This window comes from Trematomus bernacchii, unplaced genomic scaffold (assembly GCF_902827165.1).
Source record: "Trematomus bernacchii unplaced genomic scaffold, fTreBer1.1, whole genome shotgun sequence".
Taxonomy (NCBI): domain Eukaryota; kingdom Metazoa; phylum Chordata; class Actinopteri; order Perciformes; family Nototheniidae; genus Trematomus; species Trematomus bernacchii.
This window is the reverse complement of record NW_022987720.1, coordinates 3959121-3984930: the sequence shown is the minus strand read 5'-3', so window position 1 is coordinate 3984930 and position 25810 is coordinate 3959121. Positions and strand designations below refer to the sequence as shown.

The 25810-nt window shown below is 41.0% G+C and overlaps 2 protein-coding genes across 2 annotated transcripts in view; one reads left to right on the top strand and one right to left on the bottom strand.

Moving 5' to 3' along the window:
• Window positions 1-9232, top strand: part of mettl24 (methyltransferase like 24) — a 28404-nt gene extending 19172 nt beyond the window's left edge. Inside the window, 3 exon segments of the mRNA XM_034142874.1 lie at window positions 1103-1236; window positions 5594-5819; window positions 7839-9232. Coding sequence (XP_033998765.1) covers window positions 1103-1236; window positions 5594-5819; window positions 7839-8156 — 678 coding nt within the window. The 3' untranslated portion in view covers window positions 8157-9232.
• An 18-nt stretch (window positions 9233-9250) lies between these two features.
• On the bottom strand, window positions 9251-25776 carry cdc40 (cell division cycle 40 homolog (S. cerevisiae)). Its single transcript, XM_034142873.1, has 15 exons — window positions 25572-25776; window positions 24762-24848; window positions 24124-24253; window positions 23941-24033; window positions 23678-23817; window positions 23429-23525; window positions 23097-23236; window positions 22169-22243; window positions 21816-21861; window positions 20143-20244; window positions 18702-18817; window positions 17642-17775; window positions 14071-14147; window positions 10052-10196; window positions 9251-9822 (listed from the first exon to the last, which is right to left on the bottom strand). Exons 1-15 carry the CDS (start codon window positions 25761-25763, stop codon window positions 9645-9647), a joined length of 1752 nt encoding a protein of 583 aa, XP_033998764.1. The 5' UTR covers window positions 25764-25776; the 3' UTR covers window positions 9251-9644.
• Between the last annotated feature and the right edge of the window lie 34 nt (window positions 25777-25810).

Sequence of the window (25810 nt, the reverse complement as noted above, 5' to 3'; positions counted from 1 at the left end):
TTGAAAGATATATAATACACAGTGGGCAGTACAACATTCACTGATCCCATCTTGTTTACACTTGAATGATGTACAGTAAAACCATAGATTTATGTTTCAATTCATCATGTCTGAGCTAATATTGTTCCTTCTCTGCAAACTGAATCTCTGCAGCAGAAGGAGCTTAAAGAAACCAGACAGCAAACAGTTGAGCAGCAGCTCCTGAGCCAGAGCTTGGTCTCTTTTTGTGAAACTGTGTACACAACCAACACGCTGACATGTATGCACATGTTTACAGGGTATATGTGCACAGTTTATGCAGGTGCATGATTTATATAAACAACGGCTCTCCCATAAACACACTGATTTGAAAAAATAAAAACTCCTAACAATCTGTACATAAAAAGCACATCAAGAAGGATTACTTCAAACTGCTCTTATTATCATATGTTTTCATCGTACTGCTGAGACTTGGCAGAAGCATCTGCCCCAGCTGTATATCATGATGAATAGTGTTCATATTGTAGTTTGACACTGAGGCCCAAACACACACTAGCCCAGGGTCAAATTCAGCAGCAGCTTCCACTGATTTATAACATTTATGTTAAGATATTTTAAGAAAATATGTTCATCAAATCAGGAGAGGTCAGGGAGTGTCAACCAAGCTGCCACTCTTAACTTTGAAATGCTGGCTCCTAATCTATTGCGACTATATGCTACGTTGGACTAATGCTGTTTAAGACAAATGCACTCAGAACAAAATGTGTCATACGCTTAAGACCAACCACAAACGGTCCTTTTAATGCCTGGTTCAACTTAATTTTCAGTAAATGATGCTTGCCACACATAAGTGCTTAAATGCTCGCTGTATACATAAGGTTATGGTTGTTGAGGTTATTGCATGATGTAACATACTTTGCAGCTCCTTAAGTACAGGAATATTGTGTTAACACTGTGTAGAAAGTAAGTCAATAAAACACATTCCTATAATAGAAATACCAATGATTTCCCATTGTAGTGCATGTTCTTTCTGATGTAACATTATATGTGTAAAGATATAAGATGCTCTGCTTCTTAATATCAGATATGGCTGTTATAAGATGTGTGTTTTTTATGTGTCCAGGTGTCATGTGCATCTTTGACCGGTGATGAAGCTGCTCAGGAGGGGACCAAAGGGGCCTGGGCTGCATGTCTGGACCCCAAATTCAGCCTGAGCCACAGAATACAGAGCAAACACTGCCGGGTGTACTCTTTTGGGTGCGTACAAACAAACACTCCCTTTGCCTTCCAATGAAAACATTAATTCCCAAACGCAAATCTTTACCTTCACCATCTCATCTAAATCATAATGATGATCACAACAATTATTACACCAGATTTGAGACAAGCTGTCGTGTACTGCATCTGTAGAGCAACGGATGTGTTCACAACATTAGTTTTCTGTCAGTGGGTTATCTGTAGGTGCGACAGATATTCAGAGCATCTGGTTCTGTGGCAGGCTGTGATATCTCTACTCACAATTGCCACTGTTGCTTCACCCGTAACTATTCACTTCTTTTCTAGGGTTTTCTCTAACTACTTCATCAAAGAAGGCTATTTTCCACATAATACAGGATCTCTGTCTCTACGTTCCCTGTTCGCCTTGTCTTTTTATGTCTTCATTTTAAAGACTAATTGCCAACGGAGCATATTTTTTTATCAGAATCTGTCTTTCTCTGACAACTTTGAAATGTTCAGCTCACTTTTTTGTGCCGGGTAGCGGTTATATTTTTCTCTTTTGTGTGGTTATCTCAGTTTTCTGGGCAATTTAATTTGATGAGTAACACGGTAATAAGAGTATAGATAACCCTCTATCGGCCTGAACTATACCTCCAACATCAGCGTGGAACGTCACATCCACTCCACCTCTGCTTCCTCTGCTTGAGTGGCAAGTAATCTGGAATGGAGTCAGCCAGGCCACCGAGGTATTTGACCTTCTTAAGATTGGAGAGTCAATCACTCCCATTTGGCTTTGTGTCGAGGATCATTTCGGCTCGGTTTATTCCCTGCTGGGCCTCTGCTGGGCTGAGGTGCTGCGAAGGTCTCGAGAGGCAAGCAGGGCTCAGATACTGATGCAGGAGAGAAAGGGCGGGGGGGGGCTGCTTTTGGCTTCCTGCCTTTCTTTGGAGAAGAGCTCAGGGGTCAAGTGGAGAGATTGGAGGAAAACACATCTGATATCCTCTGGCTGATTGATGGGGAGTCACTCATGCAGGCCAGCTACATGGCAATGCACCAAAAGCAAAGGGAATACTACATGTCCTCTCAGTGATTTATGCAAAGATGTAACATTTGACCTGAATATCAGCTTGGGAAAATGTGACTCACAGCTCTGATTTCTCATGTCAATGAAAGACACATTACCATTTTTCCTTCTATCTAACTGATCCCTTAAAGCCTCTGGAAGGAATTCAAATTACTCTTAGTCGCCCCTCAACTCTGGCTTATGCAATAACAGCGAGATGACCTTAAAAATACAATTCAATGAAAAAATAAAGTTTATGCTAACAAAAGAAAAGTCCTAAGAGCCCAGAATAATAGTTCAACACGGCAAACTGCTCTCTAAAGTTCTACCTTTCCAGAATTTGGCAAGGGATGTTCTCCTCTCTGTGTCCCCTATCTGACCTAGATTCATAGTACACACAAATACACACACAAAGAGACTTCATGGTCATACTCTTGAATCTATGCCAGGTATGCTGAGTATCCTAATGTACAGCAGACTTGCATAACCCTCCACTACAGTCCACTGATGCTCATAAGTTCATAACACTGACTTTAATGAAAATGTACTATTAGAACTTTAAGTCTGTGTACACTGCTGAGCACAGTGCATTACCGAGTATGTACAATTGTGTGTGTACTCCTGCGTGCATTTGAGTGTGTGTGTGTGTGTGTGTGTGTGTGTGTGTGTGTGTGTGTGTGTGTGTGTGTGTGTGTGTGTGTGTGTGTGTGTGTGTGTGTGTGTGTGTGTGTGTGTGTGTTTACGAGTGATACGTCTAATGTGCATACAGTTTAACGAGGCGTGGACGGCTGTGTCTGGGCAGGATGAGCTGCTGCTCTGTGATTGGTCACATGGTGGGGGATGCGGGTGCGGAGTGGGGGGGGTCACAGGAAGTTTTTCCACATGAAAGACCAGTCATCCACCTTTGACCTCTGATACTCCATCTTACCTCTCTCATCCTCCATCATCCTCTTATGCTAGTGTCAATGATAATATCATACATTATTAGATGCTTACTGTAATCAAAGGTTTTTTAAGAGGATGAATCATCCACTGTTATATGAAAAAAAACACATTCCTGACAGACAAAGTAAGCCTCTGAACTTGTCAGCAGCCGTTTTACATCCTAATAAAGCTACTAGTGGCTCCATTAGATTTCTTTGTTCCTTTTTAAAAGTGTCTTCCTAGCAACATTAGAAAGAAGAAATTATGAATTAGAATATAGAATTAGAACGTAGAAATTAGTAGCAAAATATCATATTTATGCCATAAAATGTACAACCTTACGTCTTCATGTATACATAAAATCCTACCATGAAGCATTAAATACTGCAGGTTCTATAAAACTGTGAAAAGAAGAGCCTTATATAATAAATCAGATTTGTAAGTAAGCCAGCTCACTGAGCAGCGAGCCTCGCAACGTCCCGACCAATCAGAGCACACTGGGCTCACAGGGAGGGGGGGGGGGCAGGAGCTCCAACAAGCCGTTTAGGACAGAGAGTGAATACACATACTTTACAGAGATGCTGTATGAGAAACCAATGTGAGTTTGGAAAATTGCACAATATAAATCTATTTTAGTATACCTCAACAATGGAATTATGATCAGTAGAAATGGCCATGACATGGGACCTTTAAGGGCCAATTAATAATAACTGCATTCCAGGTAGGTGAAACTTTTTCACGGCACTGAAAGGGTTTCTTTTACTTAAAAAAGTTCCTCTAACTACAACTTTGCCTGCAGACTGTAGACCATGTACTTATAAAGCCGATCGGGCATTAAACATGCACATGTAAATGAGCTGTAATGTGTAATATGAGGGGCGCGGCAGTGAGAGAAAGAGAGAGAAAGAAGGAGGTGAAGAGACAGACAGTCATGGGGACAGCAATATTGTTAGAACACGATGCTATTTGAAACCAAGGGAACAATGTAAGGGGAGATTGATAAAAGGCATGGGGGTAGGAAGCCCACTCAACCTTTGGTAAACATCCTCAGCCACCTCTGAGGTCCACAACCTCCAGAGGCTGTTGACATTATAGTTCAGAGCGAGGACAGACATAATTAAGGCTCTGTTTATCAGATTAACAAATCCATCGTGTGATTCCTCACACGCACACACATCTTCATATCTGGTTGCCATGACATTCTAGTCAACAGAGTGTCACTGCTGTGGCACAGTCTCAGGAGAGAGGATATTACAGCTAGTAGAGACCGGCCCTGTCATACAGAAGTGCTCCTGATGCGCTGTGATTCCCACACTCATGAGTAATCCCTGATCCCTGTCTTCTGAAGTGTCACTGCAGCGATTCCTGGTCAAAATACCCCCTCAGAGAATAATTTAAATATTGATTTGGTGAAATAAACGTCTAGTTGCATCTCAATCTCTCCCATATAGTCATCCCTCCTCTGCCTGCTAGTGGGATGCATTCAGAGACCAAAAGTGCCTCATCTTTGAAAGCATGTACTGCTTGTGTGCGTGTACTGCGAAATGTACTCCCTGCTGCAATTACAGAATACAGCCGCAGCACAAACTAGGCCAAAGGGAATGCGGAGACAGTGACTGAGAACGGAAGAAAGGGAGAACATTGCAGAATTAGAGAGGAGAGGGGTGGGAAAAAGAGAATAGCAGCAACAGAAAGAATATAAAAGTTAGGGAGAGGCATAGAGGAGAGAGAAAGGGCATTTTTTACAAGTCTTTGATTTATTATCTCGATAGGAAGTTTCCCATTGATTATTTATTTATTGCTTTTAGGGTGGCAGGTGAATTCAGTATCGCAGTGAAGTGTGTTGTTTGATGCAGATTGTCCGTACCATTTGTGTCATTAACCATGTTTCTTCGTTTCATAAAATAAATGTCTGGGTCTTTGATTAAAATGAGTTCTTAACAAACCGTATTGCAATACATGTCAGTTTTGTAGTTTCAGCTCAATTTACATTGGAGTGAAACCTGTCAAATTAATTGAATTCCCATCAGCCTCAGCTTTAATTTGTGTATATTGTCGAATAGCAAAACAAGATCATTTCAAATGATGATGAGCTTAGACAACATTAAACTTGCAGCATCTCAGCATCACCATTGTCAGCATGTTACTATAATAGTTAGCATTAAGATCAAAGCACTGCTGTTCCACTATAGCTATACGCATTTAGTTTTGTTTAGTAAACAAACAAAGCCAAAGTTGTAAAATGTGAAATGTTTTTCTTAATGAACTATAGTCAAAAATAGGCTAACTTTGATTTAAATCTCATGACCCCTCTGGACTATGTACATATTTTTTGCTTATACCAAGAAAGTTTAAATATAATATATATATATATATTTAACCTGATTGTCCTGTGCCGTGGTGCTGCAGGCTGGGTGTGGATGACCGGACCTTGGAGCGTTCTCTCTCCAGGGCGGGATGTGAGGTCCACTGCTTCGATCCCAGTCTGAAGCAGCCTCACCTGCAGCAGGCAGACATGTGGCTTCATCGGCTCTCCATAGACTGGAGGGACCCCAACCCGGCCTTCGTCGCCCAGCGTCAGTACGCCATCACCAAGAAACTGGCCACCATTCTAAATGACTTTGGACACAGACAGGTAAGAGTGAAAGCATAAGTGGGATTGTATATGACATGGTCCCTCACTATAATATACTTGAGTGAAGGGTTTGACACCACCTGGATCTAAATATAATTGATTTTTCTTCCAGTGTCAGCTAGGGAATTCACTTATATGCCGCTAGCATGCAAACACAAGCCCTTTGCAATCCAACGTAATCCAGTTTATTATGAATCATTCCTCTGTTATCTGTGTCAGGCTCCAGGATGATAAACCCCCGTATATAATTTGGTTTTCCTCCTCTAAATATTATCATGCTGAATGTTACCTCTCCAAAGCCCCCCAGGGATTGTGTTCAACCGCATCAGATAGGGGATCTGCATACAAGATCAATCATATAGCCCACTGAGAGTATGCATACTAATAAACACAGATATATTTCCAGCGAACATACCTGATTAGGAACAGGCTGAAGGATAATTCAGGGTTAGAGAAGCCAAGCTTTTCTTACATATGTAATGAAGACACAGCTGGATAGCAGACAGATTTGTGTCTCTTCCCTTAGCAACAAGGAAACTTACCCAAAGAAAATATTTGACTAGGAGAGGTATTATTAAGATTCAAAATCCTCAGAGGTTGGATCCTAAGGTTTGGGTGACTATTTTTATAGCACTACAATTACAACAACACTTTTAATAAAACAAAAGAAACATCAAAATCTAATACAAAAATTGGGATCAATAAAGTATACATCTATCTATCTAATGGACAGACTAATACAATTTAACACATTCTTGCTCCCCAGATAATTTTGTGACCACAGGCCAAAATGCCTGCTTATAATACACTATGACTCCTCCTCCTAAAATGTTCAGTCTTTTGAAAGAACACAGTGTTTTGTACACAATACTGTTTCATAGGAGATAGTACACACCTGTTTAAAATGCAAAGCCACGCGCACCTCCTTGTAATGAGGTTTTAATGCTAGAAAATAGTTTGCCGGAGAAGCAAGTCGCAGCAGAACAGTTTCTATTCAAAAGCTTTTGCCAAGCTTTTGTGACAGAAAAAGCAGCAGTGAAGAAACAGAGTGACTCGGTAAAGGTCGAAATATGCATCTGTGCCGCATTTCTTCTCCGTTTCTTAAAAACGACACAGATGACTCATCCACTGAGCTCTGGGGATCAGCTGAGGTAGCAGACACTGTCACAGCAGTGGCAAAGTCAGTGGCAGGTAGTCGCATCTCATTTATGTAAAATAAAATGTACATTGGACCGTTGATCATGTTGGTAATTGGACACTACAACAGTATCGTATTAGAGTTTCTAGGACTTGTTCAGTTCCACTAATGAGGGCTGGGAGTTCTGTATTGTCACCAAAGGCATCAGAAATGTCATGGCCACTTTAATATGTTACATTTTGTTCTCAGTTTGGTTGTAGATATGTGAACATTTCCCACAATTAAAAAAATGAAAAGCACTATGATTTTCCTTTAGCCATCATCTCATGTTATCTTTAATAATGTATAATAATCCTTGACTCTACAATACTCCAGGCTTCTTTTTGATAAATCTAGTTATCTAAATCTCTCCTCTGGTCTTATCACTGCTAATTCAGTGGCTCCATGATGTACTAGCTGAGAAAATGTTAAATGAGGACTGCTGAGCTTCGGAGGAAGAAAATGACTGTCGCACACATAGGCGTTCAAATACGTAAAGGTCACACAATGGTCATCTTCAGCAATCCAGCAGAGTTAAAAGAAATCCTGAGATCTTGAGGTTATGTGTTTAACCTTGTGCATGCATGAGTCTCCTCACATGAATATGACCTAAGGGTGCTATTAACATTTATCTTATGAAACATTTCCTATCGGCTCCGACACAGCAAGGCTGCTCTCTCTCAATCCATCATCAACATTGCTAAAGCAAGTACAAAGGCCAAGCTTCACTTACTCCCTTTTCATCTTTTAATAGCTTTTACAATTCCACCATTTTGCATAATTTAATAGAACTAATTTATTACCTGAAGAAAAACATCCGATGTGTTTTTCCCTAATTCTAGGTGGATGTACTGAAGGCAGATATGGAGAGCGCTGAGTGGAAGATTTTGGAGAACTTGGTCCTGGAAGGGGTTCTGGACTCAGTGGGGCAGCTGCTGTTGGAGCTCCACCTGCACTGGGCGGGCTTTGAGGTGGGGGGGGAAGACCCCTCCGTGGTGCGGTACTGGTTCAGCCTGCTGAAGGAGCTGGAGCGCGCCAACTTCCGCCTCTTCCACGTCCACAGTGACCCAGCCAAACCTCACCTCTTCCTGCATAAGAATGTTCTGAACGCCAGCAGTGTTTACACCCTGAGCTGGGTGAACACAGAGTGGAAGCCTTGAGGGAAGAGAGACGGAGCGATAAACCCACAAAAAAAAAAACATATCTTGGCTTGAACAGCTTCTGGATGGAAATATACAAGGTTGTGTCACATGGAGTTTTAAGTCGGAGTACACATTCTGCCAGACCACAGCTGTTCCTTAACAGACTGCTCTTATCTGGCCTGACCTTTCTGCCAAGCTGAAATCCCTGCTCCTACTTATCCTGTTCTTCCTCTCCTGGCCTATAAAGACCTTGGACGTGTAAAGGGGCAGAATAATTGCTTTCCGAGGCTCTCTGTGGTCTACCTCATAGTGGTGGTGTTTTGGCTGCAGGTCAGCCTCCGATTCAGTCAGCTCCGTCATCATGGTACTATCAGAGCTTGTTGTTAGACAACCTTTCCAGATTATAATGGTCTGCACAGGCCTACAGCCCACTCATTAGAACATGAATAAATATACATTTTGTTAAAGGAAATGTATTGAATTTGAATATTTTGAGAAGGCAATAGGGTCTGCTTTAAAAAAAGAGAATAAGCAGAGGAATGTGTGCAAAGGTAGAGATGTCGGAAGCGGATGATTTCTGGACAAGCGGATGTTTCCCTTTACTTGAACCCTGATATGATTTTTATCTCGAACCGAAAACATAACAGTAATGTGAAGGACGTCAGTGATGCATCTAGATTTGCTCATTTTTGATTGTTGGATATTTGAATGAATATGTGTGGGAGAGTGTGTGGGAAAAAGACAAAAAGAATACATGAACTTCAATTATTTCCTTCCCATATTGCAGTGTCCTGGGTTGTAATGAAACAAAACCAACAATTGAGGTCCACACAAAGCGGCATTGTGTGACTGTCATTTCTTTTCCTCCTTTCAGTTTTTGTGTGGTGTACAATAAGCCTCACTCACCATCTCTGCTGCACCAGAAGTTAACCAACAAACTTTCTCTGAAAACAAATCACTGGGATTGCCAACCTCAAAAAATATCCAATAAATCTGATTTGCCAAATATTTAAATGAAATGTAATAAAGAAAGTTAACAAAAGGTCTCTCATGTGTTGTGTTAAATTATGGCTGAATACACATTTTGTCCAAGGAACCAATGCTTCATTTTCTTAAGAAGTCAAATGTACATGTTTATTTCCACACAGCGATGGTCTTACAATTGAAAATTAATAATGGTTACTACATATTACAAAAGAAAAGCTACAAAGAACATTGCAACAACAACAACAATCTGAAATAATGTCATGGTTCCCCTCTAATATTCCAAATGCAGTAGAAACTATTTAGAATGTATGCTTGTGGTCATCTTTGTACAGATAATACATAATTTGAACTCTCACGACGAGATACAAAAATATGCTGCTACAATGAGACTGGATACCAGTCCTGTGGCTCTCACTTTAGGGCTTTCAAAAATGTCCCTTTCCGTCTGTCTACAGTGAACCAGTTCTGTTCCATTTCCCAGAACCCCTTGCCCAAACAGAAACACGCTCCATGACATATTTAATCCCAGAGTTTGATTAGTCCATCCCATCCGCAGGTGATGACCTTGGAGGTTTCGTGCGGGTGCCACAGTGCGCTGATGCACACTTTGTCATGAGCCTTGATCCTGTGGTAGAGCTTGGTGGTCTTCCAATCCCAAATGTTCAGCTTTCCATCCGCATCTCCTGACACCACATAGCTGGGGGGAAAAGGTCCAGAAAAATAGACAGATAGAGGAGAGAGAGAGAGGATGGAAAGATTAGCACTTTGCTAAAAAAACGTTACCTGCCAAAAGGTGGGAGTCTGTTTTTCATTTACTGAAATAAGTGATTTTAGAATGTTATTTTTAAACATTCAACCCTTATCTCTTTCATATCTCTTATGAAAGAGTTATACTCTGCTATATCAGAAAATTAAAAAAGGCGTACCTCATGTCTGGGGAGAAGTCCACTTGGCAGGCATAGCCAGCCACCATGTGACCTTTGAAGACCTTCTTCTTGTTCAGTCGGAAGCGGTTTTGGGCCCCAAAGATCAGAATCTGGTTGTCCATGGACTGACAAGCCAGCCATTTACCTGGGGTTGGAAACAAGCAAAGACAATGACGCAACCAGCTCATCTCAAACGGTGCTGCACACAGTACAATACTGTTCCACATGGTCACAAAATCACTGAGAAAAGATTATATTCAAGTATTATGGTATTGGATGTATTGTATAAGAAGTTCATGGCCTATATTAAGTAGGGCAGCAGTTTGCGTTAGTAGTAATCATTTCAATATGCAGACATATCGAAGCTCTAAAAGCTGTCATAGCAAGTTTCAAAGTGCCCATTTGCTCGCTATTTTGTCTCATTAGCATGACTCTGCACAGGCATATGTTTAACAAGCAGCCACTGTAGAATCATGACGCTGCGTGCCACTGATTTTAATATGCACTAAACCTGGCAGTCTAACTACTCTGATCTAGTGCGGCATTAAGTAGAGCTTTTAACCTTGGTGTAAAAATACTTCCAAAACAGAATTCCACACAACAAAAGGCACAAACATTTGGTAGATGACACTCATGAACTCAACATTTTGCCATCATTCAAATTAATTAATAGGTTGAGACATTCAAGGATAAGAAAAAACAAAAAAGCTTTGCATCAGTGACTGCCTCGTTCAGATCTACTCTAAAGGTTTTACAGCCTCAAAGTCACTACACAGTGATTAGAGGCAGCGCTTCAGTGTTAAAGCATTACACAACTCACTGCACTTCTTGAAAGGAAACATGATGGAAATTATTAATGTGGTATGAGACAGAGATCTAGTGTTTCCTTGTCTTACATCCTCCCTCTCAAAACATAAATAAAAAAGACACTAAATGTCAAATGCAATACATGCAGAAGAATGAAAACAACTTGGCCAATTTCAGCAGCGCACTCCAACGCTCTGTACAGATGAAACAGGAGAGGTGGGGCTTGGTGCCATTTAGCGTGAGAGAAAACTGAATGGTCCCCCACTGAGAACACATTCATTATTCACCCGCTCCAAAGAAACTAACCATGTTGGCACAAATAAGAACGCTGCTGCCCAAAGCAAAGGGAGGAGACAAGGGAACGTGTAAGGGAGAGGATGAAAGGGAGGAATCAAAGAAGGTAGAGAAGAGCCGAGTTTGATGGTAGCTGATGGAGTACAAGAGGGAATTCCTGATTCAAAAGGAAGCCTGACATTCGAAGAGGGAGTTATTTGAGGTGTGAGCTTCTATGAAAAGTCTCTCTGTGTCAGACCGAGGCTTCTTACATCCTCCACTCACATCTGTGGAAACTCATTAGTTCAGCTGTCCAGCAGCAAGTTCATTCCATTCTCCCACTGTGTCGCATAATGCATAAAATAATGATGTCCTGATCACAACCGTGTCCCATTCCTGGGCTGACAACTTTCATTTCATTTTTTCTTACACGGTGCCTACGGGAAGGAACATAACATACAAATATTGTAAAGGAATTGTTGCATTTTGGAAAATACGCGTATTTGCTTTATTGAGTAAATTCGATAGGGTCAAAAAAACTCTCCCCATATAGGGAATAGATAGCCTCGCTCTGTCCAACAGTTACCAGCACCTCTAAAGCTAAATGTTAAATCCGAATACAAAAAGGCATCTTAAGGCCCGGACACACCAATCTGACAACAAAGAACTGACACAGACGGACCCCGACTCTGCGTTTTGGCCATGTGTCGCACTGGAACACACCGCAAAGACTTCAGCCGACGGCCGAGAAGCACGTACGAACTGCGCATGCGTGAGTGGCAATAACTCTCCTTACCAGCAGTAGTGTGTATTCGTTATTCAAAAGAGGCAACAACCGGAAGACAGACTGCGTGATAACATAGAGAAGAAGAACAGACTGCGTGATATAAACAAACAACAAATAGCGTGTGCGTTCCATTTTCACTCTACAGCGAGAAGCTCATGGGGCTTTCCCGAACCTGTGTCGAGAGCTGGAGTTAAATGAAATCTCAGATTTGCCTTAATAGTTTGTTTGGGTCCCTCACTTCCGTTTCGCTTCTCATGCACTGATTCGCTAGCTGAACAGCCAATCAGTGATCTCATCGTCGGCCTGACGCCCACCGACGCCGATAATCGGCCTGGTGTGTCCGTGCCTTTAAGATCACTACGTGTCTGACTGTTTGGCCAGGAGCAAAGACTTCTTGGCAATCAACTCATATCACAAGAGAAGAATTGGCCTTTTAACCAAATATAGTTTTCCTTTTGATGCTATCCTCTAATATTTTATAAAAGGTCTCGAAGCCATTTCATTATTATCTTTGAATGGAGGACAGTATCTCTCCATCTAAAGTTCAAACATTACCACCAGGAGTAATATCACTAAAATAAAGGCTTAACAACTGAGCTTCCTTTTACCCAGCGCAGCTTCTCTTTCCCTCCGTGGTTACATGTCATTAATTGAAACTGCTGGCTGCTGTGCGCTCTACAGTTCACTCCCTCACAATACTGTGCATTTAGGAGACTTCATAGTGTTTTAATAGAGCTCAATGGGGCTGTTTGTGACAGCTGGCGTACTAGGAGCAAACACACACAGGATTGGAGATGAATTAGGACTATACAGTCGATATATACCCATCAGAAACCCTGATGACTGGTTCTGAACTTTCAACCCCCATATTCATTTTATTTTCTAAATTCCTTTAAGCAATGACCAACTCTTACAGGTATGAATCAACTCCAATCTGGCCAAATAAGTTTAAGTTCCCCAGAGTAGGGCTGAACGATTAAAAAACGAAATCGCGATTTGAAATGATGCAATTATCAAATCGCACAGCCTGCGATTTCTTTTAGTTTTTTTCAATTTATTTTTAAGTGTTTTTGTTTGTTCTTCTTGTGTGTCAGTCATCCACACCAATCAGAAGTGCTGTGCTCCACATGTACCAGTCATTGTTAACCAATCAGAAGTGGCCCATGATAGTAGGTGATCGACAGATTGATCCAATCACCTGCCAAGTATTTTTGAAAGTGCCTGCCCTTTCCAAATGGCTTCCAATGGAGCTTTCCTAGATGGTTTGGTGAAACAAACCATCTGAGTCAGGTTAGTAATGCTCCATCATATGTTTTACATCTATTACAGGGTGAATCTTAAACTAGGGCTGTCCCGAATACCATTTTTCGGGCTCCGGATATTCGGTAGTAATCAGCAGCAAATATAATATATTATTTGTTAATGTAACCCAATTTGTGTTCTTTGAAATTGAAAAGGATATCGCATTGTGTTTGTTACTTTCGTTGCAGTTGTATATGTCTTAAGTGTAATTTGGCTTGGCTTCCTATTTATGGACATGCTTTTATTTTGAAGGAGAGTTAGCGCAGTTGACAGGAAGTTGCTTTGGAAACAATGTGACGGAGATTAACGGAGAAAAGTAATATCTACATATAAAGACGGAGAAAGTAAACGATAACGTTTATGGTTAAGTGTTAACACCCCCCGAAGAGGCACAAGCTCTTACGTTGATATTGGAGATTTCAATAAATTCAATTTGAAAAAAAAACGGGAAAAAAAACGAAAAAACAAACAAAACGAATATCCGAATAACGAAATTGAAACTCGAATAGTACTCCAACGAACGAATATTCGGGTACAGCCCTATCATAAACTAAAGCTTGACTTTAAAGCAACCCAACGTAAGTTTCATGTAAGTTTAGTTCTTTCACTCGTAGCTCGGGCTGCGGGGGTGCTAGAGACGGGAGCACGTTGATACGACCTTCCTAGCCGGAGATATGGCCGCATTTTACAATAAACGTCCGTTGGGTCGCTTAAAAACAAATATCGCAAATCGAATCGCAATATCTGTCAGAAAAATCGCAATTCGATTATTTCCCCAAATCGTGCAGCCCTACCCCAGAGTCTTCTGTACTTTGACTGACAGCATCTGTGGGATGATTTGAGTACTCACCGTTGGGAGAAAGTGTCACCGCTGGCATGGAGTGCATGCTGGGCTCGGCGATGTACTTGAAGTCCACTGGGATGTCCCTGAAAAAAGAAACAAAGCACTGTGAGCAAACTTGAAGGTGGGTTAAACACAGGATGAGACTACAACCGAAGAGAAAAACACTGAAAATAAAAACATTTAATGAGCTGTAGTTTGTTCATTGCAACTAATTATGCAGTCTCAAAAATGCTCACAGGCGGAGGAACAGCTACGGTGAAAAACAAGGGAGGTTCACCATTACAGCTAACAGTATGTAAACAATTCTGCTCTGCTCTGTCTCTGCTTTGGGAGAGATAGGAAACTTGGCTAGTTAAACTTAAGTGAACTGCAGAAGATCATTCAAATCTACAGAGCTGCGTGTGTCTGCCAGGATGACAGCATGACAGTTTCCTCTTTTTCTATACTGTGTAACTTTGGTGTCACTCTGCCTAAACTGTGGGTGTTTGCATCAAGTAAGTGCCCTGCTCTCCTCCTGCCATCTGCTTTAACTAAAGCCATGCCTGAGATGAGTAACAGCTTCAGCAAAGGGATCGCACCACACGAGCACACAAGACCAAAGATGGGCTTTGAAGAACTTAAGACAAGAGTTTGACGAGAAATGCAAACCCTTGTTCACATTAAACACACAACTCATGCGCACACACAGGCAGACATTTAAAAAAAAAAGAGGCGGCAGGGTTTGTCAGATTCAATGTCAGCAGACATGCAAAGATAAACTCAGGAAAGACAACAAAGACAACAGATCTCTTCATCAGAGCTCCAGAAATAACCGTGTGAATGTTGTGTAGCAGAGGTGGGAGAGGAAGAGAGGAAAACACACGACAAACATTCTATACACTGGGGATAATCATGAATAATAGATGATTGTTTACGGTGTCTATCAAGATAGGTTACAGTGACGACACTGAAAGAGGATTTTTTTTAGAATTTCGTACGTGTGAACTTTTGTTTGTCAGGCATAATATCTGCAGTAAGGTTCAGGTTAAGTGTAGAAATCAGACTGTTTGTTTGTAGCTGGAACAAATGCAAGAATCAGAACACATAAATACTAGTATTGACTAAAGAGTACATTGATATTTCTTTCTTTTTAATGACTGCGACACTTCTGCGTTGGTATAGTCATGACTAATGGACAAATATTAATATAATGTTAATATTTGGGTTGGCAGGCAGATTTAAAAAAAAGCTCAGGACATGATGAAAGTCATTCTGGAGGGAAATGCTCCTCGATGACATGGCAGTTCACTTTCTGTCGTGTGTGATTCCAACTATGTCCTCCCCTCTGCTCTGCACATTTTTACAGCTTTCTGGATCCCCTTTTCCCCCCAATCCATCATCATGCCATATGTCCCTCTTAGCCCACAGTTTCATCGCCCTCTGAGAGATGTGTTTTTGAACAAGAGCTAATTCCCCTTGTTGGCACAGAGCAGCACATTTTATATTGATTGTAATCCTCCCTCAACTCATACACCAACACTTCACTCCCAGAGGATAAACCCCGGCTGCAGTTCAATTCCTCTCCCAAATAAACTTGAGTTAAAATGAGCATGGCATTTGAATTACGCCTCTTAGACTGTGTTGTGAATGACTTTAGATTTGCTGCCTCACAAGCTTGTCTAAGCATCCGCACATCCTCACCCGGCCCCTCCCCTCTACTGAAGACATGAGAAAATCTGCCTAATGCTGCCGTGTAGCCGCTCTCACGGGAGGGGTTAGCTGAGAGCCAGGTGGTAACCGTGGGAGACAGAGGGACAGTAAAGCCACTCTCTGGCCGAGCATACCACTCGCCCATTCGCTCCATTTAGAAAGTTCATGGGAGACCCCCCCCCCTCCTCCTCCTTAACAAGCTTACAAATTAGAGTCATGGGATGTTGTATTTTACTTCTTGATATTCTGTCCTCCAACTCACATTTAAAGAGTTTGTGAAAAACAAAGCCCTTTTTATTGACAAGTTAATCCCCATTTCTCACACTGGGAAGATCTGACTAGAGCGAAAAAATAAATAAAGGTTTAAAAAACATTTGTCCTTGAAAACCCCCCCCCCTCCTTTTCAAGAATCTAAGCGTCTTTTATCTGCTGGTTTTTAAATATTTATCGTCTTTGAGCAAAAGTACCAGAGTTTGTTTATCAACACAGGACCCCCGGTTACTCTTAGTAGTCCCTCTCATGTAATGAACATATCTTGAAATACATATTTGAAAGGCAGGAGGGGGATTACAAATACTTTTAAAACTTTATCTGATTTGCACATCTGCTTTCCAATAATGTAATATGCATAACTTAATTATTTATAAAAATATGCAATTGGCAGCAAAGGCCAGGCTCACAGGGGTTATGCTGGAACATTGGTACAGTACAGTGTTAGCTCCCAGTGCAACAGATGCATGTAAAGCATGGAGGCAGAGCCGATGACTCAGAGCAGATTACAGCACAGCTGGGGGAGCTTTGTCCGAGACACTGTTGTCGAGAGTTTTGTCGATGTCAAATCCTCTTATGAACAACCAATGAAAGGAACAATGAGCGGTGCAAGAGGGCATCTTCAGGAGGCAGCAAGATACACTGAAGATGTATAGTTTGTCATTTCAAATGTTCTAGGTGCAGAGGTTAGACAAAACACGACACAAACTTTCCTTTTACAATATCTACTGCATTTGCACACGTGGCGTCCACTTCTAGATAATTCTTGATATATTTATTCTAACATTTACTCAAAAAAAATGTTAAGTCGATGAAATGAAAAGCACTGAAGCACTGTTTGAGGCTCTGATATTAAAACAGAGTAGTAAAGACATTGTGTATCACGCAACCATAAGGTTGTCGTGCACAGTCAGAAATATCCACAAACACTATTAAGCTCATTGGTCAGTAGTATGCAGTGTTAGCTCTTGACTGATGCACATCAAACTCATCATTAATATCAGCTGACAGACCAAGCTAAAAAAAGGTCTAAACCACCACACCAAGCGTTTCCTGAGCGGTCGTTGTGAAACACGCAGCGGGGCTTTCTCCCCCACAGTCACTGAAGAGTGGAAATTAGCCATAAGTCTGTCAACACCACTTTACTTTGTTAGGACAAAATAGTTCCATGTAAGTGCTTGTAAAACGCTGAGATCTCGTTTTTGTGAAGAATCTACATTAGCAAGCATCTGCCTCCCTATCTTTGCCAGCTCTATTAATAACTTTCACAAGCACAAATCGCATCGACAGATAAAAAAATCCATCACATATTAAGTTTGAATCACTCAGCGAGGCGAGGAATAAAGGAGAGGGCGAGACGGTGAAGCGTCAGAATTAAAAACTAAATGTTTAACAACAGAGCAATCTCTGATTCTAATTTAATTCTTAAGACTTAATGAACACAACTTTGGTAAAAAGACAAGACAGCATTATACGTTTCATTAGAGCTTCAAGGATCTTTAACATTTTTAAAGGGTCTATTTTCAAGGTGTTCCTGTATCGGATTTCCCCCCTATTAATTCAACCACTTCACGCACCATATGTCAACCCTGATTTACAGCTTGTAGTCTGCACTTACCACTCCCAAACTCGAAGACTCTTATCGTCTGACGTGCTGACAAACCGGCGATTCTCATCCACAAAGGTGATGGTGTTGACGGCTCCCAGGTGACGGTCGTACTCCTGAACCACCTCATTGGTCCTGATGTCCCACTGCCAGAGAGACAAGGCGCAGAGAGCAAAACACACAGAGAAGGTTAACACATTCATTCAAGTCAAAACCTAGTAGATTATTAAACTGGATTCAAAAAACGACATATATGTTATTAAAAAAAGTTTTCTGCTGTGTGCTGATAACCTATTTTCCTACAATGGTGAAAGATATCTTATATCTGGGCTGTGGGAGACTCACTGAGAGGCATTTCTAAAACTGTGCCAATGCAGTGAAATGATTTAACTGCATTGTAATGTTAGCTATCAAACATACACGCATTAAAATGGAAGGAAAGTCACGTAGGAAGGCCTCCAGGCAACAACTGAATAGGATGCATTAATGCCCAAACATATTTGATATCCAATTTTTATTCTGTTCTGTTTTTTAAGATCATAGCCTTCGGGTGATCACAGGAGCAGCCATCTGTTCTGAAAACCCCGGAGAGAGCAGCATGATTTAATAATAATGCTGAATATGTGCCAGATATTGTGATAATGACTTCTTACATCAACATTTTGACATTTAAATTAAATTAAAGATGCAGCTGAGAGTATAATGTTAGTTAATCCCAAACTGCATGATTATGAATTGAGGAAAACAAAATCAGACAACAAGCTCTTGACATAAAACCCCAACCTTCCTATAGAGGGTCAGAGTAACGTGTTCTTAAAACTGTTAACCTAATTGTATGATATTACAGTAATGGATTTCCTACTATTATCACCAATTGGTCCCCTTTGCCTCTTCCACCCTAATGCTCCCCATGATTAATGACTTGCTGTAGTCCTGTTGAAACCCAGACACACAGGTTTGCAGAGTTTATTTCACGCTTCGGTGGGCGCACATAGAAATTCTTATGTGCATCTGCTTGGCCAACTGGGAAATATACGCTTGAAGTGATGCTTGGAGCAGAATTGAATTTCACCTGAACAATCTTCTTATCAGACATGCCGGCCACGAAGAGATCCTGTTTGTCCTCGTCTGGGTTGAACTTGACGCAGTACGGAACCTTTCTGTTGGTGAAGCGAGAGATACACTGGCCTGTGGAGAGGCAAACATAAATGTCAGAGCTCAGGAATAATTCCCTGTGCTTTTCAGAGGAGACACTCAAGTTGTTTAAAAGTGAGGACACAAGACATGTTTTCAAACCACAGCTCAGCCGTAACACAGACACATTTCTTTGGGCGTTTATTCAGCAGAGGTGAAACACCACAGGAGCGATGCTACCTCCACTGCTGGAGAAGAGGGAACAGGAAATTGGAAATGACTGCAACACAAAGAGGCCTTTAAAAAGATAGGAATAGAGGCCGTTCACCTAAATCATTTATGTATCACATCCATTGTTTAACTGCAAATTGGACACATCTAAATACTAGAAACTTCTCGAGGCATCCCTGCTATGTGCAGCTACAACTTTGTACTGAACAACCCGTCACAAACTGGTGGGAACACAGTCTTTAAAATGAACTTATTATGCAGTTAGAAAGTATAAGAATGATGTGGCTTTAAATCCCGTTGACAACAAGTGGGGGATTTAACTCAGTTCTGCCCTCTGCTGGATTGGCAGTCTTGAGTTGAGTGGGGTGGGAACTGAGATGGATGAGGAGTGGGGGAAATGTGACCCCAGAGACACTACATGTAGATCACTTTCCCCCTCTGTATAAACAGATACAAACAGGTCAAACAATGATTCTTCGTCTTTTGGATCCCAAGGGTCCAGTGTCATATCTTTACATGTCCTGTTTTGTCCGTTCAGAACAAAAGGATATTCGACATACGATTCAAATAGAAAACAGCAGGATATCTCCATATTTAATGAGTGAAAACAGCATTTCTGCTATATAAATCAATAAGTTGACTAACCGTTTCAGCTCTAGTTTACCATCCCTACTGACAGAGCAACCAAAAATCTAAGAAGCTGGAGTTAGGGAATGTTTAGTATTTTTGCCTGACAAATTTGTTTACTAATTAAAACCTTAGCAAATAGGAAACTGTGTGTGCAATTCAATAGTCTGTGTAAAGGCCGAATGAGAAACTGGCATTCTAGCTTGCATGGCCAGCCGATAAATGCCGACAATAACACAAGGAAGCTCTCTGCGCAGTCATTCACAGTTATCTGGTGGCTTGTGAGATCAAGGCTATATAAGATTGTGCTGAGGTTTGTTATGATGTCCTTCCTTATATAATATCTGCAGTGTCCACGAGATTGAATTTTTTTCACAGAGTATTCAGGGTTAGATACTGAACACCCTCTTGAGAAGCTTGAATAGACTCACTCTTTAAGTGAGATGTTTATTTGGAATCATTCATTCTGAATATTGGCAACAGGAGGTGGTGAGAATAACAGAGAAGAGCTGGAGTCCTACCTGTTTCAGTGTCCCAGAGTTTCAGGTGGCGATCGTAGGCAGCGCTGAGGAACTTGGTTCCAGAGTTGTTGTAGCAAATGTCTCGAACTGCTTTGCTGTGGCCTAACATGAGCGGGGGAAATGTAAACATACATTACAATCAAATAAATAAATATATGCTGAAAATCCACTATGTTCCGTACTCTTGTTATCTTAGTACCCTGCTTCTATACTCGATTCATTTGAGGAATGGGAAATCTGGTGAGGGGAAATAAGGGATGCTGAGGAAGAGAGATGATGTGGGATGTGGGAGACGAGGGGAAGGGAATCTTTAAATGAGCTTGAGAGCGAGAGTAATGTCATGCTCCATCTGTCTTAACCACTGTTCTACACCTTCTCCCATTCTCCTCATCTATGAAACCTCTTTGACTTTTTCTCATGCAGTGCAGGTGATGCGGGGTCCCCGGGGGCTCAGGGCGCAGACGGCTCCCTTGTTAAAAAACTGCTTTTATCAGGGCTACACTGTTTCCACAGCGATAACAGAGCCCACTGAGGCTAAGTGCATGCCGGCTCGCTCGCAAACCAAAAGGCGCTGCAGAAAAAAAGCCTTGTTGGTGTGCGAGTGAGGAAACAAATATAGATGAACTACTGAAGGCCGGGCACACATGTCAATACCCTTTGTCCCACTCTGCATTCCGACATGATAATGCACACATAATGATATGCACGCTCATTCATGCACATCCCACAAGCTCACGTATACTTCACTGTTCTTTCTGACTTGATAGTACAGACAAGCTACGTGTGCTAACAACAATGGTGTGCAGTGTGTGGTTCAATAACAGATGCTTTGCAATTGCAAGACGTTTAGGAGGGAAATACCTAACGCATTAAAAAAACGGTGAAGCAAACTACACATTGTAACAAAAAGGTGTACTTTCTAAAAGATATGAAAGTCATCCAAATACATAAAACAAAGAAATAAAATAGAATTGAACACTTCAGCGAGAAATACAGAACAAACAGAATTATTCATTATACTGTTGTAAACAAATTAAATACCAGACAGCTGATGATTAAAGTGAAAACCTAATGTGCTCTTCACAACAAAGCAGCCTCATTGTGTGCATCTCTACTGCTCCCCCAGCTCACAAACCCCCCCAGCCTGTCACTGTCAGTTTATTAACCCCTAAACGGTGCCGCTCTTCCTGTACGCCAGCTCCTCTCCCTGTCTTGTGCCCCACCTCGCCCCCCCCGTTCCCCATGGCCCTCGTGCTGCTGAATTATGCATTTTCTGCAAGCAGAACCATGGCTGCAAACAATCTCTATGCAGACAGTGTGCCGTCTCTTGGAACAGTGTTAGAGTGACCTGCACACATCAGCTGAAAACCCCCAGACCCCATCTATTCCCCCATCAAAGAATATCCCTAAACTTCCCGTCAGCAGACGTGTCATTATGTTCCAGTAATGATGAGCTCACTTTGCTGTGTACTTCCCTATCGGCTGAGTGCATTTCAGACTTCAAACATATTTCATGTCATCATCTTTGCTAATGATCCATCGTTGGTTATTTAAGTTTATACATTTATTTATTAAAAAGGTGTGAATTTCATATTAGTCTGATAACAGCTCATACAAATAATTATCAAGTACAGAACAGAGGGTTTACCAAATCAGAATTTAAACACACTTACCAATAAATGTCCGTACACACCTCCTCTCGCCGTACACTTCCCACAACTGTGACGAGAAAGAGATAATAACAACGAATGAACACAGACATTAACACACATCTAATTAAATCATGAACACAGACATTAACACACATCTAATTAAATCAGCAGAATTAATATGCATTATGGGTGGATTGAGATCAGTTTTAAACCGTACAAAAGCAACGCGGTACAATGAATAGAGTGCTGGTTTGACAATGACACCAGCAAATCAAAACAATGATTAAACTGCATCATTGAAACACAGAATGAGAATGTGTATATCCACTCATAAGCTTCTGAGATGTTTATAGTGTAAAAATGTGATTATTTACCTTGATCTTACAGTCCATGGAGGACGAGAGCAGAAGATGACCAGAGCTAGGAAATAGTCTGATGGCACTGACACCCTGTGAAAAAAAGAAGACATGCAATCATGAGTAAGCTACTCTAATCATTACTACGGGTCCAAACACCATTGGTGAAGCAATACCATTTTACATCAGTGTGATATTTAATCAGCTCCTACAGGAGACATTATTAGTTTCATCATAATATCGAGTGCAGGCAGAGTGTCTGTGCAGAACCCTCTGCTCCATATTAATCAGAGAAATTAGGATAACTTCCAAGTTACTAAACTTTCCCCAACAAATGTCATAAAACTTTGGGACACCGTGTGGGCCATCCTCCATCTATTATCTCGACATCAGCACATCCAGGCGCTTATTATCTTTTCAAAACACTTTGCGTTTCAAATGAGACTCTGAAGGCTGTAACTTCCTGCACAAAGCGGATAGGAGCCAATTTAAAACTCGAGTGATTTCTCTCTCCCTGAAGCACACTGGCAGATCTGACACTTGAATCAGATCTCTCTAGGAATAACCCAGTGTTTGCTTTTACATTTGAATTATAATGACTGTGTTTTGAAAGAAACTGAATAATCTTGGATATGTCAGGGACAATTTGCTCGTATATGGCTTTGTTATCATTTTATTCAAAAGTACTCGTAAGAATGTATGAGGCAGACAGTAAAAGTCTCCCAAGGACTGCATAATGGAATATTCTCTCTATGTATGCAGACACCTGTTTGACACTGCTATCATTTCACATTCAGAATAATTTTAAAACAACATTTGAATACTTATCTTTAGTAAAAACCTGCTTTGAGAATACTTATATATGCAAGGTTTATTAACTGGTACACAAAGAGGCCATTAATGTACACAAAGACACACAAATGTATCTTTGTCTCTTCCCACTGACCTTGGTGTGTCCGGACCAGACATGAATCTGTTTCTTAGGCAGGTAACATTTGTCCGGAGCCTCTGAAGAACGCAGGTTGATGCCCACATCCTGTGGGACGTGGAGATAGGACCTGCCCTGGTAATCATACATGTCTTTAACTGGGGGGTGAACAAAAAGAGACAACAAATAATTACAAAACAATCCTGCAGCATTTGGATACAAGTTTAAAAAGGGACACCTGGCTCTTGGATGTGCTAATTTTACAAAAAGTCTTATAATACTAAAAGGAAATGTTAAAATCAATCATTCCAACTAGGCAAACGTCATCTTCCAAGAAAGACTGTCCATACCATGGAGAACAGTTTTCTCTTCTGCAGGAGCTTCTTCCTCGCTTCTGCCCTTCTTCTGCCTCTTGGCTGTGATCTCATCCAGCTCTTTCTGCTCTTCCTGTAAAATAAAAACAATTCACAATCTGATATTTACCAAGCATATTAGTTATGGGAGACATCACTGAAGATATAACGTGCCAAGTTAAGTCATTTTCTCACATATGCATGCCGTGCCAAAGCGCTTTTTGGTTAGGTTAAACAAAGCATTACCTCTGATGGTTTGGCCCCGTCTTTCTCATCTATAAATTTCGCCCATGGTCCAAGGAACTCTTCAATTTCTCCTGCATCTCCACCTTTGATCTTTTTCCTTTTCTCTGTCTTCTTTGTTCCACTCTCAAACACAGTGAGCCCTGGAGGAAGAGACACCACACATGATCATTGTTAATCTCCTCAAATAGGTACTTTATGCATGATAACACATAATAAATAAAGTCAGCTGCAGGTGAACACTTTACAAATAAAGTGAGATGTACCTTTATTTTTCTCCGCCTCATCCACTGCGCCAATGTAGCTATTAGTGGTGGGAGTTACCTGGTGTGTGTCAACAGATGGATCTAAAGCATAACCTACGGATAGAGAGGGGAAACGGTCATTCAAATTCAGGGTCAATACATTGACTGCATCATTTAAACCACAGAGGTCATAGATGAGCTTACCAAAGGTGGAGAAGGTCCTCCTTTGCGATTCAAACATGAAGTCGTTGAGGTGAGCAGGTTCTGCATAGCCAGATAACATGTTCCTGGGGGCGGACATCTGCTGGCTTTTAAACGGGTTCATCGGCCCTAACTGAGAGGAAGAAATACAAAATCATTAATAACACAATCTTTTTACGAATGGACCCTCGCAAAGGAAATTATGTTCAAACATGGTCCTCATACATACATTTCTAAGCATGACTTCAATTCCAACCGACTTATTTAATGATTTATTAACCATATTTTACATGGATCAAGAAATAAGTACAGCACTAGATTGATTCAAATGAGAAATTGCAGCATTAAACGGAAGAAATAAGGATAATGGAGGAGATGTGACATAAACATTCTTTTAAATCAGAAATGATGTATTTGTGTGACATTTTGAATATTAGAACTGGTTGATATTATCACATATAAGTATTATTTTGGATATGGTAGTGCCAAGCTGGTAGAGGCATTTGTCAATTGTTTCTCAGCTAGAGAAAACACACAGAACTGTATGCAAAAAAAAAAAAAAGTCTTTCAAATTCCCGTTCAATATTATTCTACTGCACTTGACCTATCCCTAGATGTCATTTACTAATTACCAAACTTACCTCTGGTGCAAACAAGGTTTCATATGTCGGGTTAAACGTGACTTCTTTCAATGAAGGGTCCAGGTGTGTGCCAGTCTCCACCGCTTCCTGAAGAGAAGAGGTACAAAAAGAATCTCACTGTTTGACTAGCAGTACATTGATTACAACATTGATGTTTTAGTGTAAAAGCTGTTTTTGTTGTTGTTTTTTTATAGTTCACATTTCATTCAGTTGTTCAGGTCTATACAATCATTGACAGTACATTTCAATTATCTCTTCCGGCCTTCTGTAGTTTAAAATGAAATCATAAATCAATGTATTAAACATTTTGTGGAGAGGCAGGACCTTTAAACTAGCTATAAAATAAATTACGAACAAGAACAAGACGGTTATGGGGCTGCAACTCAATAATACTCAAACAACGGGGGCAATCGACTTCAGACAAATGATGGTCGTATTTGTTTAACATACATTAACCATCTTTTAAAAAGGCTTCCCTGTTGCCGTTTTGGTACTAGCTGCTGAAAAACTACATAAAGCCATTTCAAAAACGTCATATTTATGAATGAACAGTTAGTCGGTACAACGTGAGACCAACATGCAATGCTTTTGCTCTACCCCTAAAGTTTCCCGCTAACCGCTGCTGGTTTTACTCGTGACGTTTACAACTTACAACTCCACACAGAAAATAGTTATTCACAGAGTCTCTTTCGTAATCAATTGAGACAGTTCTTCTCATTATTATATTCAGGCATTGCGTGATTTATAGTAGCTAACTTTGACAAACTAATTTCAACGTTTAGCTAACGTTAGCTAGCTTTGTTAGCTTACCTTAACGGCGACCTCGGGAGCGAGATCGAGAAGAGCCACAGACATTGTGGGTGCAGACTTGAGAGGTTTAAGGTGAGCCGTGGCATCCGGGTCCGCTGGATCCACTTTCTCAACACCAGAATTTGATTCGGACTCATTTTCTGAATCAGAACCGCTACCGTACGAAACGAGGGAAGCTATGGTGGCAGCCATCTTGGATGTTGTGAATTCGACGGAAGCAGATGGGCGTTACTTCCGTT

What these genes read in the sequence shown, in the direction of transcription:
- cdc40 (XM_034142873.1), bottom strand. Translation starts at nt 25,763, where the DNA reads ATGGCTGCCACCATAGCTTCCCTCGTTTCGTACGGTAGCGGTTCTGAT. An exon ending in CTCCCGAGGTCGCCGTTAAG is followed by an intron (nt 24,849 to 25,571) that starts GTAAGCTAACAA and finishes TCTTCTCTTCAG; the next exon opens with GAAGCGGTGGAGACTGGCAC. An exon ending in ACTCTGGGACACTGAAACAG is followed by an intron (nt 18,818 to 20,142) that starts GTAGGACTCCAG and finishes GCCTCTCCACAG; the next exon opens with GCCAGTGTATCTCTCGCTTC.